Genomic DNA, 15,117 nt, shown 5'->3' with positions numbered 1-15,117 from the left:
CTACATTGATTAAATTCCATATGGTTTTGAACAAAATCCATATGACCATCATTGATTGGCTAGGTGAGTGAGTTGGATACGTGAATCCAAGCCATAACCTCATCAACCAATCAGGCAAAGGATGATGATCCACAAGGATAGGATCTGTGGACCTCACCAGACACTATATAAGAGAAACTTCAGTATGCTACATTCATTCAAGTAAACACACAAGTTTCTTGTATCACCCACTACTACCCTCACTCCAAAGCCTTAATAATTCATGGCAACCATGGCTCTCTCATCTCCATTCACAGGAAAGGTGGTTCCTTTGAACACACCAACAGAGTTATCATCAACTGCCCGTAGCAATGCTGGCAGAATTTCGATGAGGAAGACAGCAGGAAAGCCAGCTGCTTCCTCTGGGAGTCCATGGTATGGCCCTGATCGTGTCAAATACCTTGGACCATTCTCTGGTGAGCCTCCATCTTACTTAACAGGTGAATTCCCCGGTGACTATGGATGGGACACTGCAGGGCTATCAGCAGACCCCGAAACTTTTGCCAAGAACCGGGAACTTGAGGTTATTCATTGCAGGTGGGCAATGCTTGGTGCTCTAGGATGTGTCTTCCCAGAGCTTCTTGCAAGGAATGGAGTGAAGTTTGGTGAAGCAGTATGGTTCAAAGCTGGTGCTCAAATCTTCAGTGAGGGTGGTCTTGACTACCTTGGAAATCCAAGCCTAATTCATGCTCAGAGCATTTTAGCTATATGGGCTACACAGGTTATTCTCATGGGTGCCGTTGAGGGTTATCGCATTGCTGGGGGACCTCTAGGTGAGGTCACTGACCCTCTATATCCAGGCGGCAGCTTTGATCCTTTGCGGCTTGCTGATGATCCAGAAGCATTTGCTGAGCTTAAGGTGAAGGAAATTAAGAATGGCCGCCTCGCCATGTTCTCCATGTTTGGGTTTTTTGTGCAGGCCATTGTCACTGGAAAGGGGCCTTTGGAGAACCTTGCTGATCATCTTGCTGACCCAGTGAACAACAATGCCTGGGCTTATGCCACAAACTTTGTCCCTGGAAAGTGAGGAAACCAACTCATGAACAAAAATTGAATTTGCTAACTAGTATTTTGCCTATATGTAACAAAAGCTTGGACAAATATGTAATCAATTAATCAAATTTACTTATCCAAAATTGTACAAGTTACTGTTAGAGAGCTACAAAGCTCAGATTTGCACAACTAAACCTGGTATCCTAAAATTGATAACCCAATACATAATTGAGGTGGTTATTGCCTTTCCTAGGAAGTGAGGCCTTGTTGCTTCCTAGCTGAGCCGGTCACTTGCAACCAAAAAAATGGTTTCTTAAGGGGCAGGAAACTGTACTTAACCTCAGCTGCAGATCTCATACTTGCAAGTCAACCTACATGAACTTTGGTTGACCAAGATGGCTATTGAGGACCCTTCTCACAATAGGTTGTCAGACCATTGGCAAGAGCTCAGTGATAAATCATTTGCAGTAACAAGGTGATGCTGAAATGATTGCGGTAATGAACCTCATGTCAAAAGTTTTCATGTAAACTGGCAAACAAAATCACAAAAAACTTCATTCTCCCCGGTCCATTTCACAGATTCCAGAAAACTCAACAATCTGCATCCCTCTTCCGGCAACAGCAATCTGATAATTGTTTCTGGAAAAGTCACAAAACCCAGTAAATGAAAAAGGCAAATAATTAACCAGAATCTTTATCATAGAATGTTGAATAATTTCCCTGAAAAAAGACCCCATGAATGTAGGACCTACTTGAGATGCTTTACTCACCTGCCACAGGCTCTAGCATCCAATGCTTCTGGCTCTGGCACACTAATGACTAAACAACCATGCTCAGTTAATTTTCCTTGTTTTTCTAAACTCCAGCATCTGACACGCTGATCAAGACCAGTAGAGAATACCCAACAGCCATCCGTCCAAACACCTTCATAAACAAAAAAACCAATTTTAATGCTTTAGTAGTCAGAATTCCTCAACAAAAGACATGCCCAGAAGTTCTGAAAGGTTACTATCTCCATTTGGTTCATATCCAATCAATCTTTTGAATTCATGTCCTAGCATTTAAATAGAACTAGAAAAAGACAAAATTGCAAATGCATTGATATCTCTCAACATGATTTATTCTAATAATATATTTCAGAATATTGAGCTAACAGTCATTAAGTGTTCACAAAATCAGAAGCACTAAAGAAGAAAGGAATATTCTTAGCAAGTTATGTTGATTAAAATAAAAAATGTTTCTTTTTTTGATCGCAAGGATATTTGAAGGAGGCAAGACTCCAAAAACAAAAATATTCAACCACTTCAGCTCATTTTCAAACAGAAAAGATCTTTACCAGTATTGAAAATTCAAGCTTAAGAAATTGTTGTTTTACCTTTTACAGCAGAGCTGTGAGCTGATGCAATTTTCTCATGATATAAGAATTTGATGGCATAATTCTTGTTCTGGTTTTCTCCATAAGCAACAAAAGGCCTTGTAATTTCAGGTCCACTAATTGAATTTCTGATGTCTGGTGTCACAAACTCATCATCTGCGACTTTTGCTAATAGAAACAATTCAAATCTAAGATAGTTAAGAGCTTGATCATCACCCCCACTTATTATATTGAACAAAAAACCACCAAGAGAACTTTGACAATCTTTTATATCTGAAACGTGAAGACAATTAACACCAGATTGGTGAACGTTATTTAGAACATGTAAAGGCCTTATTTCATACATCTCAGATGAGGAGTCATCTGCATTCACTTCTGACTGAAGGGAAGCAGTGGCTTGAGAACAAGCTGGAGCACTACTTTCAGAATCATGGTGAACATTATTTAGAACATGCGAAGGCCTTATTTCACATGTCTCAGATGAGGAGTCATCTGTATACACTTCTAACTGAAGGGAGGTAGTGGCTTGAAAACAAGCTGCAGCACTACTTTCAGAATCATTTATTAGCAATTCTGTTCTACTTGCAACATGGTTTAGCTTATTGTGATTTGTTCCATCTCCACCTTTCATTGTAACTAAACCACTGCCTACTCTTCTCTTAGATAGACTACTGCTTAATGATCTCCACCATCGCCCGCCCTGACTTCCCCTCCCTGTGCGTGGCCGTCTCTGACAATCAATGAACTTTTCTACATGAAGAGTCGACACCCGCTGCATAAAAGCTTCAATACTCCCAGTCAAATCCCAGAAGGCAATACTACCATCAGTAGCTCCACTAATCACAATATACACTTTTCCTTTCTGAATGCTTTCTGTGAATAAAATTTATGAGTAAAGACTCAACACCTCCAGATGGTACTGGAAGCACCAGCATGCAAAAATTTAGGACATATATCAGAAATGTTCTCTGAAGCATGGATTAAATTTCCAATGGCATTAGTAAAAGAATTTAGCATTGCAACTAAAAGTCCAACTTATTGTGAGACTGGAACACCTAGATCCTAGATCCTAGATCCTAGATCCTAGATCCTAGATTCTAGATTCTCCACATCTCCTCAACATCCACATTAAAACTGGAAACAGAAATTGTAGACAAGCACTGTAATTAACAAAGAAATTTACAACTACAAGTTGAAGGTTTCCTACTATACTGGCGAAGGAATGTTTTGCTTATTACTTTAAAGTTCTTTGTCAATGACATAATAGAAGGTTTATAAATACACATCTAGAGCCCTCTTATCTCAACAAAAGTCATTTTTGAACTCGTTCCAAGACTCATAATTACATTAGTTGATCAATACTGCTGATTTTTAAGAAGTTCATTGTAATTGAGACAGGAAAAAGGTTAACAAAAGGAGAAAATGGTTAACTAATGAGATGAGGCGGAATGGGAGAAATATTCACTTTCATAATGCATTTCCATCAGAGTTTGATGGACAATATCTGCACAATATATTTTAGATCCAGATGCAGAGTCAAATAACAGACTAACCTTCAGAAGGAAGACATACTGGGACAATGACATGCTGCAATGCCAAAACTGGTGATGATAGAGGAGCCAACAGAGCAACATCAAACCTGCAATAATGTGAAAGGGGAAAAAAAGAAAAGAAGAATGAAAAGCACATGAGGAGACATGCAAGAGAGGGCAAAAAAATCATTAAGTGACAAGACGGTGGTGACTTGATAAATACCATAAACGATAGGGCAAAATTAGAGCCCTTAGTGCAAGTGTGGCATCTGAACAAGCAACAACAACAAAGCAGACAGTTAACCTGCAAAAAAGAAAAAGAAAAAGAAAAAAAAGGGGTCATTTCATATGTTCATTGTATTATTGATCTTGTAAGAGTACCTATGGGCAAGCAGCTGGTATACGCCATTTTCCCATTGTACTCAATAAAATTTTATATTAATTCAATTCACTTTACTTAAAGTAAAATAAAGTTTTTTTTTTTATTAAATTCAAAATTTTAAAAAAAAAATTCAGAAAAAATATTAGTTATTTCCTCTCACCTGGAACCAGCATATTTAACAAGAAAAGCAGTGACAGCCATGTATCTCCAATCATCTTCATATTTATCTCCAAGGCAAGGTTTTATGTCCATTTTCCCCTTCCCTTGAAAATGTGATATTGCATCAACTTTTGTACTAGAAACATTTTCTGCTGCACCAACTAATTTTTCAGCGTCTTCTGGATATTTATGAGAGCTTGAATACTTGGCTGGCATGTCAGTAGAAAGCCATTGAAATGACATTGATGAGGACACTCCTGCTGAAGGCTTATTGCTACTTCCAATTTCACTATATTGCTGATCAGCAAGTGCTTCTTCCTTGTCTAACCTCCTATTTCTTAGTAGCCAAGAAGTCAAGACCCGCTTTGCACCAACTGAAATCAGTAAAAATGGATTCTCTCCATTATCCGTGTCAACAACTTGTCTGTTCCTCCCATCAGATATGGTGTTCGTTTCTGATGCAAATACGTGTATCTCTGACACACAGCATATTGATCTTACAGCTGATCCACTAACATGCTCCCCAAGAAATTTTGATGCAGACCAATTCTCAACATCTGGTGTATACCTAAACAAATCATAACATAGTTAATCCACCATATCAATTCCTAAGTTTTTTAATGAGTTACTAAGAGGGCTTTTATCCATTTGTTTTTTAAGGAAAGAAATGGGAGTGAGAAAAGGAGGGGGGGGGGGGGGGGGGGAAGTTGGCGCACTTAGGCCCATTGGCATCATCAGCTAAAGTCGAGCAGAAACTTTCATATACATTGAATCCTTTTTCCTCCTTCCTCCTTGATGGTCAAGTCATTATCTAATTGTGAAATGAGCATTTCCATACCTAGTCAACCGGACAGTTCCATCTTCACAGCCAGTTGCAATCCAACTAAATCTAGAATAAAGGTCGTGCTTCCCATTAGCTCTGAGTTGCAAATTTTCAGATACAAAGCATAAGGAATGCATCTCTCTCCCATGGAATTGTACATGCAAATTCCTGGGGATTATCTTCCCCTCCCCATCAAGTATCCAATTTCTATGAATATAGATCATTTCATCCTGAAAAACAATAAACAAGAAAAATATAAATTGTAAAACAAATAGTGGAAATATCTAACATTGGAATTATAGAAACTTAGTGCTGGCTTATTGTTTAACATTGATAGTCTCCAGTGAAGAATTGATACTTTAAACAAAAAATAAGCTTACTGCAGAAGTATACTATGTAAAATCATAAGAAAATCTTTTGGGAAGAGAAAATGAAGATAAGAGAAGACAATAACTCGTATTCAAAATTAGCTTATTTCCAGTGGCTTATTTTGCACCCAAAAAAAAAAAAAAAAAAAAAAAAAAAAATGGGAAAGATGTATCTAGAAAAAGTGAATCTTTAAAAAATCTGTACACAGAAGATATCTGACTCAAGAAATTGAGAAGTTTCACTACCCCAACCTTTGCCAGACCTTTTGGTCTTAACTGGAGATCAAAATATACAGAGACCAACCAGTTGCAAACACCTTTCCAAATAGTTCCACGTGAATTGGGACAACAAAAGAAATCTGAGCTAAAGAATATTCCCAATTCTTCCTTTAAAAATGCTGTAAAATTGTTAGGAAATCAAGCCGAAGCACCAAATTAATCCTTAAAATCAATTCAATTTGGTTTGTTTTGATTGCACCTAGTCTTTTTTTTTTTTTTTAACCTTTCTAAAGAACCCTTTGGACTCGCCTCTAGCCGATTGCACCCAGTCTTTCACTCTTCAAGATTTGGATGCAGGTCTAGAAAAACTTTACTTATGTGGCTCTTACACAGTTCATACTCAATCTTATTGGAATCCTAATTATTTAGGCAACATCTATGCTAATGGTCCAGGAGAATAAAGTTTGAATGTATATATATAGGACCACTGTTCAGCATTGTCTGCTTGCATTGCTTCTCTAACTGTGAAGTGTAGGTGTAACATGTCAAGTAGAAGACTCAGTTACCTATGATTTGTTTATAAAAAAATAAAAATAAAAATCACCAAAGAAGCATTTGGGCAAACCTTGACATATGCAAAGCAGTACTTCATCTCTGGTACATCACCAAGATAATAAGAATGAGGACGCCGCCATCCACCACATGGTATTTGCACAACCTACACCATTATGCCCTCTTAGGCACTAAATAGAATAACTTAGGCAGCATTTGTATTGCTTTGGTGGTGGGGGAGAGAGAGAGTACCTTTGTCTCAGTTATCAAGTTCCATATTATAAAATCTACTGATGCAAAACCAGCTGCATAGCGACCACTTGCCAAATCATCAATAGAGTCATTATCTTCAGATACAGATTGAATCAAACTCAATTCTTTCACTTGTTTCATCCCTATAAATTCCAAGTGTTTCTGATCTCTGTCATATTCCAAATAGCATATGCACCCATCTCCTCCAGTCTAAACAAGAAACAAAATAGCACAAGAAAAAACAAGCAAATCAATTCCCCAAATAAACACAAATTTGGTTTTGCATACTTGAAAGCTTGATTATTGGCCATACCGAACATATTTCGATCTGATTGGAGCTTAATCTAGCAAATGAAACACTGGACATACTTGATATCCCATGTACTCCCTTAAAATAATTTATTGGGGACATCTTTTCTTCTGAGGCAACTGATGTATTCAGCAATAGGCTTTTCAACAATGGGAATAGCACCAAATTACCACGTAAGTCCCCACACACCAGAACCTGCAAAATTGAACTCCAACGTGAATCAAGACAATGGATTAGATATAATATCAAATTGCAAAATCTTCTTTTAACTTGAGAAGTTCATATAACTACATCCGGAAAAAACTAAAGGGGGGAAAAACTCTTTTCTCAGTATATTTCAGAAACAACAATTTATTCTACTTTTATCAAATTGTTCTGTTAGATAGGTATGTGAGTATGCACATGTATTTGTGTGTGTGTGTGTGTGTGTGTATGTGAGAGAGAGAGTAGAATATATGTTTTTTTTTTTTATAGGTGAGAGTAGAATATTTGTATAACACTATTATAACATTAAAACTTGGGAGAATGTACTCAGGCTTTGTTAGGTTTATGTACTCACTCCTTTCCTTAGAGAAGTATTTGGAAGCAAAAGGTTCCTTCCAAAGTCGCGTTTTTTGTTTGGACTACAGCTTTGGGAACTATTTTGACTATTGATAATTTATGCAAGAAGGTGTTGATTCTAGATTGGTGTTATATGTGCAAAAGTAATGCAGAATCAGTAGATCAACTTTTACTACATTGTCCTATTGTTTTTGAGTTGTGGTCTATGGCGTTCACCTTGCTTGGTATCTACTGGGCAATGCCAAAGACTAGTTGAGCTCCTTGCATGTTGGCGAGGAAACTTTGGTCATCATCGTAATGGTGTTATCTAGATGGCGGTCCCTCATTGTTTGATGTGGTACATTTGGCGAGAGAGAAACGACCGTTGTTTTAAAGATTCTGCAAGGAGTATAGCCACTATTCTTTTTTATGACTCTATCAGATTGGATGTCTCATAGGAAGTCATTCTATTTTTTCGGTCTATGATTTGATGGATGCTTGTAATTTATGTATTTGATTGTTTTGGTCCCCTGCAGTATACTTCATGTATACTTGGGTGACTCCTTTTTAAGACTGAATAAAATTTTCTTTACTTATCAAAAAAGAAAGAAAAAGAAAAGAAACATTAAAACTTGGAGAAAGCAGGACAGGAAGAACAAGGAGAAATGAAACAACAACCAGACCAACAAAAGAGCGGCTACAATGTGTTAAAATGATATACCGATCTTAGCTGACATAAGTTATTCCAGATATGATCAATCACATTGGAAAATATTTAATCTTGGCAAAAAGTTGATACTCCAGTTTGAACAGGATATGAACTGAGTAGAACCACCCCCCAAAGAAAAGGGTAAAAACTCATTTTAGAGCCATAGAACAAATACCCTGATCCAAACAACATTATAAAGAATATAAAATATGGAAAACACATACCTCTTCCTCAAAAGATGCATCCAAACACAATATTCTTATTCCAAAACATGATGCAAATTCCCCAATTAGAGACACATTATAATGCCCTGCAGAGTTGTGAGAAACTGATGGTGAAGGATCGTATAACCCCCACAGCTTCAACATTCCTTTAGGATCAGTGGTGAAGATATACCTAAAAAGTAGAACCACAGATTGATGCTCTTTTAATACATCCTACTTTTAATCACAAAAGCAAGATGACTAAGAGCACAGTGCTTTGCATAGAGCAATGTTGTGTGAGATAATTCATTTGATAGAGCAATTTGAAAAGCTACACTTACCCAGGATAAAAGAGACCTCGGTCACCATTCAGATAACCCAACTATTTATTCTATGATGTTTTTTCTTTTCAACATTAGTGGAAGATTTTAAAATAAGGAATAACAAAACAAACAATAACTAAACTACACACTCACTCTTTAACCAACAACCATGTCTGAATTTATTAAGTTTATGGAGCTGAACATAAAAAAACAACAGGTTCCAAATTTCATCATCTTGTGTATATCCATGCACAGGTCAGGCAAGGAAAATCTAACAGATGTATTAGACACCATTATTATAGAAGGAATTCATTACCTATATCCCAATGACTTGCACCAATAAGTTCCTAAGAGCTGTCTCTCCATTCCAGCCTGCCAGCTAAATGTGAGGCTCACTTTAGGAGCAGAAACACCACTAAGAACTTTGACAATTGTCATGTATCCTTTACCATCTCCCACAGCAAGCCAATCCTCAACACCGCCAGAAAGCTCAGATGATTTTAGGGATAAGACATCCATACATACAATAGGAACCTCGTTACTGACTTGGACAAGTTCAGTCCATTTTACATCCCTGGTTTTGGATAATTTAGCATGGTAAAGATAACCCTGATTTGTGGAAACATAAAGGGAATCTTCACATGTGAAATGTAAACAACGGACATATTCACTTTTGCTGCAACAAGGGGCCAACAATGTCAGTACATTAGACAGTCACAAAAATGACAAATAACAAATACCAGTAACAAAAAAGCAAGAAGATTAAAAAATATAAGGCTGTTGAGTGTCTGAAGTTTATGAACCACCATTGTTGGGTTCCACAATGAGATGCCCCAACAAACCATCCAGATAAATGTTTATCATCATTGTTGTTATGATACACCAGATGGCTAGGACCAACAAATTAGTGCAACCCCTCTCCCGAGGTGTGTGGGGGATGCAGGACAAAAGTATTATCATTATTATTATTATTTTGATACGTAAAGAAACAGGAAAAAAGTATTATTATGGAGAACTAAATCACATTTCCAATTAATTTACACAAGGTTACTTCAAGACCAAGACTATATGCTTCCTTGTCTACATTAAGGATCCTTAGAGTTTTAAGAATAGTAAGACATCCTAAGTAACTACTGATATTAAGAAGTGCTACCTGTCCATTAGTCCATTATGCTCTGATGAAGTAGGGATACGAGCAGTGAATATCTCTGTTCTGTCAATAAACTCTTTTACCTCAGCACGTCCATCCGAGCCCTTAGACCAAAAACCACGCAGTTGATGCACTTTAATTGCAGAATCAAATCCAGCAGTAACGAGAAGCGAAGAGTTCGCATCATACAAACAACGCCAAATGCCCCTTCCACTGTACATCAACCCAAGAGAGGTACACATGTTTATTATTACATTTATTTTTATAAAAATAAAAAATCCAAAAAAAAAAACAAGAAAAAAGTTTTTATTATTACAACACAACACGAATATAACATATATTAATCAGATATAGATTTTCTAATGACCTTGGGTCAATTTGCACCTGCTAGTGTCCTCAAAATAGACAGGGTTCAACCCCCCACACCCAACTTAATGTAGCAAATATGTGTGTGTGTGTGTGTGTGTGTGTGTGTGTGTTCTGTATGAGAATTACATAATAAAGTGGAGAAGGTAGGGGTACTAACTGTCATAATCTCACCTATCAAAAAAAATATACTGTCATAAACTCATGCCAGCCTAAAATTTTAAGGAGAGAATCACAATATCAGTGTTGGTTCTTGGGTGACACCCCTTTTCCTAAAAAGTCACTTTACAAGTTAATGCTTGACCCACATGACGCACTTTTTATTATTATTACCCCTTCAAAACAGAATGGTGCAACACCATTTTGGGAACTTCTAACATGTGCTTGCCCTTATTCAGTTTAAAGTTAAAAATTAACATTCTACTAGGAAAAATGAATTTTAGGTGGAATAACCAATCATGAAGTATACGCTAGAACTTGAGGTCCGCTATAAGGTTTAAATCAAGGTTGTCAACAAACAGCAAGTCCATAAGATCCTAGAACAATTACAAATAGATAATTCCTAAAGAGATCATTTTACTTTTACATCTACCACCTGGATCATCAGTTATAATACCAACAAGTTACAGTTCTAAGTACTTATATAAAAAATGAAAATAAAAAAAATTTAATAGTTTTAAAGTCACAGAACATGAAATTTTAAGGAATTAATAATCCTCAATGCTCAGAAAACAAAAAAAGAAAAAAGAAAAAGAAACACAGAGCAACTTACATATGCTCCTTGATCATCAGAAGCTGCTTTCCATCCAATCCCCACATGCGACATGTGCAATCCTCACCCGCAGTGACAATTAACTGAGACAACTCAGGTATTATAGAATCAGATTCCAGCAGTGCATATGTCATAGAAAAATCAAGAAATCAACAAACTTCATAAATGTCAGAAATTGCATTTTAGCCCTTTGGAAAAAGAGGAAACGAGTGGCAATCATTGATGGATCAATACCCCCCCACCATGTCACAGTATGGTTATATTATCCATGCCCAGAATAACAATAAAAAGAAGAGCATTGCAAAAATCACCCTAAAGGCAAAAGCAAACTGCTTATGGTCTTAAAGCCACAAGAACCAAGACACCAAAAGGTTGCAAAAGAATTGTTTAGAAATGACAAGAGGTGTTTTTAATTAATTACATAACAATCTGTATAAAATCAAACCAGTATCACATTTCTAATGTTATTCAATCCATCCTGTTAAGGTCATAAAACGTAATACTTGAAGACAATTCTAACCAGGAAAAAAGTGTTAATCTAATAAATTAAACATATTTAAAAGATAATAAGATTAAAGAACAAAAACTATGAAATAATAATAATCAATTAAGCTTCTCAATCACAAAAACGTTATATTGGTTTGACCTTAACCATTAAATGCAATCTATCAATCCTTTTACTACCTGTTTTCATTTGACAGTTTATCTTTAATCTAAACCTTTCTGACAATAATGCTTGGAAGGAAATTTTCGTCACATGCTAAACCAACCCAGCAAGATGATGAAAATAAATTCTCTCGTGAACTCAAAATGAAAACAAATTTTTATTCATTTAACAGATTCACATAGGCAAATAATTTTCATATTGAGAAAAAAATTAAGAACACTTAAAATGACTTTAATCTAGAACTTTGAACTAATGTCAATAAACTATATTCTCTTGTCCTAATTTGTTAAAAAAAAAGACGCAATAAGATAAACAAGGATTTTGTAAAGCTTACAGAATCACCAATACAGCAATCCCAAACTCTGGCATTGTGACCAAACAGCACAACACCATCACGTTCAGGCGCAATAGAATACCCAGGCTTGTCAGAACCATTTCTTTCAGTATGAACCGCCCAAACACGAGCACTGCCCAAATCAAGAAACCGGTTATTGTGTGGAATCACTCCTCCAAGATAAAGAAAAAGTATTAACAATTAGAATGGTATTATTGAAGAAACTAATTCACCTACGATCATCAGAGACAGATATCAGGTTGGAACCATCAGAGGACCAGGTTATGCGGAAGATTGATCCTTCATGGCCAGCAAGTTTATCCATATGAACAGCTTCAAACTGCTGATAATGAAATAGGACATGGTTGGAAAATGGATAGCTCTGATCAATATGGTCTTCCACAGGACTCATCGAAGATGGAGCATTATACTTAGGAACCACCTTCCAAACAAGAATCTGAAAGAAACCATTTTTGTTTCAAAGGGTTAGGAATAACATAAAGTCCAAGGTCAAAAGCCTCTTTTAAAAACTAGAAGGATTACAGTAATTAGAAGATAAGTACGATAGTCTCTAGTAGACGATAAATCAGCTCCACTAATAGCATGGGACTAAAATTTTAAAATCAGGGAAAGAACTAGTGCCCTTCCTTTTATCCTTCCTGAAGGAGGGAATTCAATCATTGGAGACTCTGTAGACATGCTAGGAGTGACCATAGAAAAAGACTTATCAAAAGAGAAAACAGTGACCATACAATAAGAAAATTAACAATGATAGTATTAGAAAAATTACAATGCTCAATATAAAGATGTTCTTTTATTACTACATTACAAAGTATGTTAATTTCTGAATTGAACTTAGACTATTTTTATGTCCATGTGTGTGTGTGTGTGTGTGTGTGTGTGTGTGTGTGAGAGTTTATTGATGGAATCAAAACCTCAGAGTTGGGTGAGATTGATGAAGGTTAAAACTATGAAACCATATACATATATAAGTAGAAATCCAGAATCCAAAAGTAACGAAACCAAAAGAAATTCATCATAAGAAGAGATCAGCCACCTCATTAAAAATAGTACCAGATGCAATACGGAGAGCTTCGATACTGTCACCCCATAGCCTCATGGAATAAAGGAGGCACCTCTCTACAGTTCAAAGAAAAATTAAGCAAGAAGAGTGGAATCAAAAACAAATAAAATAAAATATTTAACAAAAGAAAAAGGCAGTTTTGTACAACTATTTTTGGCTAACTTATGAGGCACCCAGTCCAATATATAATTCACCAATGCAAAAAAATATGAAATATGGAACTCCAATACTAAGTTTATGCGAATCCGTCACTTTGAACACAATTGTAAAAGCCCCCAGCATGGGCAACATTTCAATCAGTGAATCAAATAGAATGAACATCACAATCCTACTAAAACTAACCTGGAGACTGAACTTCAAGAATAACACTAGAATTCAAGATATCCCACACATGGACAGAGTTGTCACTACACCCTATTGCAAGACAATGGCTCCCCTCATTGTAAGAACTCACAAAGCCCTACAAAATCAATCCAAAGAGCAAAAGCCAACCCAGTAAGAACCAAACATTAATTCCAAAATTATCCAATCAACAAAAGTCTACCCAAAAAATAAATAAATAAATCAAATTTTTATACCTTCATAAAACAAACATCCAAAACCCAATTGCCAAACTTGGGCAACAAATGCAATAGGTTCAAATTCACAGAAACCCCGGACTGATTTTGAGTACCCAGAAACAATTCAATGACAAGGCTAAAGAGTTTGACTCTCCTTTCACCAAAGAGAGCAAGTTGAAAGCCAAGCTTAGAGGAAACAGTTCCTTCCGCACAATCAATGAATAAACAAGTAATGCCATGCACGCGAATCCCATCGAATACGTGAAAGGACCTTAACATCTTTCCCGATTCTAATTCGTAGAGCATGAGTTGTGAACCCGAACCTGTTATGTATGAAATAAAGTTTAAATTTTGAAACAAAAAGTGAAAAAAAAAAGTTATGATCTTGAAGGTGAAGAATTGAGTTATGGAATGAGAGAGAGTACCAGCGAGGAGAAAAGGGAGAGAAGAGAGGTGGGTTGGGAAGTGGAGGAAACAGAGGGCTGAGATTTCTCCAAGGTACTGACTGCATTGTAAACTCCATTGGGTTCGAGTCTCTTCAGCCATTGATGTACTTATTACTGAGATAACTTATTAGCTCAGCTCAGCTAAAGCCTAAGCAAACAAACAACTGTGGCTGTGGCTGTTGTTTGTTGCTCTGGTTTTGAAGCTTTGATGAGAGTAAAGGAGGCTCTGCAAGTTCGGTTTTTTCTTTTTTGGGGTTCAGAGACAGGAGAGGAGGGTTTAATGAATAATGGTTTTTTTCTTTTTTCTTTTTTAGGAATTAATGAATAATGGGCTAATTCTAGATTGGGCCTTCAAGAAATAGAAACTCTAATAGTTGCTCATACTTTTTTTTTTTTATAGGTGTTCATACTAAAATTATTGGTATGGACCTGGAGATAAACAAAATAGGAAAAATACTTTCGTTATTTTTTTAGAAAGGAAATACACTTTCAATTCTATATTTTAGCAAAGGAAAAAGTTTGGTTTCAAATATATTTGAAGTTATCTTACTCTAATCTTTTGTATGGAAATTAAAGAAACAATTCATGTGCAGTTTGGTTACATCACTTTTTTAAAGGGTAATTACACATAACCTACCTGTGGTTTGGGCGAAAATCACTTTGTCTACCTGTGATTTGAAAAGTATCATTTAACCTACCTATGGTATATTTCCGTCAATCTTCATAACCCACCTTAATCCCAACTGTTACAAAAACACCTCTTAACCCCAAAACACAACATAATACGGATCAAAACACCCAAAACGCAAAAAACTTTTCGAAAGAGAGACTCGTGGTGAGATCATAGTGTTCTTCGTGGTTTGAAGTGTCTGGAGGGGGAGAAAACACAACTTGAGCAACATCGAACCTAGGAAAGGTATGTGTGACTGCTATTGATATGCATTTGGGTTCTTGATAGC

The 15,117-nt window shown here is 36.3% G+C and overlaps 2 protein-coding genes across 3 annotated transcripts; one reads left to right on the top strand and one right to left on the bottom strand.

The window, feature by feature from the left end:
* Positions 1 to 195: 195 nt before the first annotated feature.
* On the bottom strand, positions 196 to 14,423 carry LOC142613103 (uncharacterized). 2 transcript variants are annotated; one of them, XM_075785300.1, is made up of 20 exons: positions 14,138 to 14,423; positions 13,731 to 14,035; positions 13,495 to 13,612; positions 13,126 to 13,208; positions 12,302 to 12,525; positions 12,069 to 12,201; positions 11,068 to 11,150; positions 9,933 to 10,142; positions 9,096 to 9,455; positions 8,478 to 8,649; positions 7,008 to 7,199; positions 6,695 to 6,904; positions 6,516 to 6,608; positions 5,319 to 5,533; positions 4,482 to 5,048; positions 4,163 to 4,243; positions 3,961 to 4,046; positions 2,408 to 3,280; positions 1,803 to 1,956; positions 196 to 1,671 (listed from the first exon to the last, which is right to left on the bottom strand). In XM_075785300.1, exons 1-20 carry the CDS (start codon positions 14,256 to 14,258, stop codon positions 1,587 to 1,589), a joined length of 4,365 nt encoding a protein of 1,454 aa, XP_075641415.1. In that variant the 5' UTR covers positions 14,259 to 14,423; the 3' UTR covers positions 196 to 1,586. The 2 variants fall into 2 exon arrangements, with proteins under 2 accessions (XP_075641415.1, XP_075641416.1); XM_075785301.1 differs by lacking the exons at positions 13,731 to 14,035; positions 14,138 to 14,423 and having other exon boundaries at positions 13,143 to 13,208; positions 13,495 to 13,564.
* LOC142613104 (chlorophyll a-b binding protein, chloroplastic-like) lies at positions 202 to 1,175 on the top strand. Its single transcript, XM_075785302.1, has one exon. The coding sequence runs from the start codon at positions 263 to 265 to the stop codon at positions 1,064 to 1,066; it is 804 nt and encodes a 267-aa protein (XP_075641417.1). The 5' UTR covers positions 202 to 262; the 3' UTR covers positions 1,067 to 1,175.
* Positions 14,424 to 15,117: the final 694 nt, after the last annotated feature.

Source organism: Castanea sativa, chromosome 10 (genome assembly GCF_040712315.1).
Source record: "Castanea sativa cultivar Marrone di Chiusa Pesio chromosome 10, ASM4071231v1".
NCBI classification, from domain to species: Eukaryota; Viridiplantae; Streptophyta; class Magnoliopsida; order Fagales; family Fagaceae; genus Castanea; species Castanea sativa.
The sequence above is the reverse complement of the archived record's forward strand: the minus strand, read 5'-3'. Positions and strand labels throughout refer to the sequence as shown.

What these genes read in the sequence shown, in the direction of transcription:
- LOC142613103 (XM_075785300.1), bottom strand. Translation starts at nt 14,258, where the DNA reads ATGGCTGAAGAGACTCGAACCCAATGGAGTTTACAATGCAGTCAGTAC. An exon ending in TCTGTCTCTGATGATCGTAG is followed by an intron (nt 12,202 to 12,301) that starts GTGAATTAGTTT and finishes TGATTTGGGCAG; the next exon opens with TGCTCGTGTTTGGGCGGTTC. An exon ending in TCACAGCTCTGCTGTAAAAG is followed by an intron (nt 1,957 to 2,407) that starts GTAAAACAACAA and finishes TTGTTTATGAAG; the next exon opens with GTGTTTGGACGGATGGCTGT.
- LOC142613104 (XM_075785302.1), top strand. Translation starts at nt 263, where the DNA reads ATGGCAACCATGGCTCTCTCATCTCCATTCACAGGAAAGGTGGTTCCT.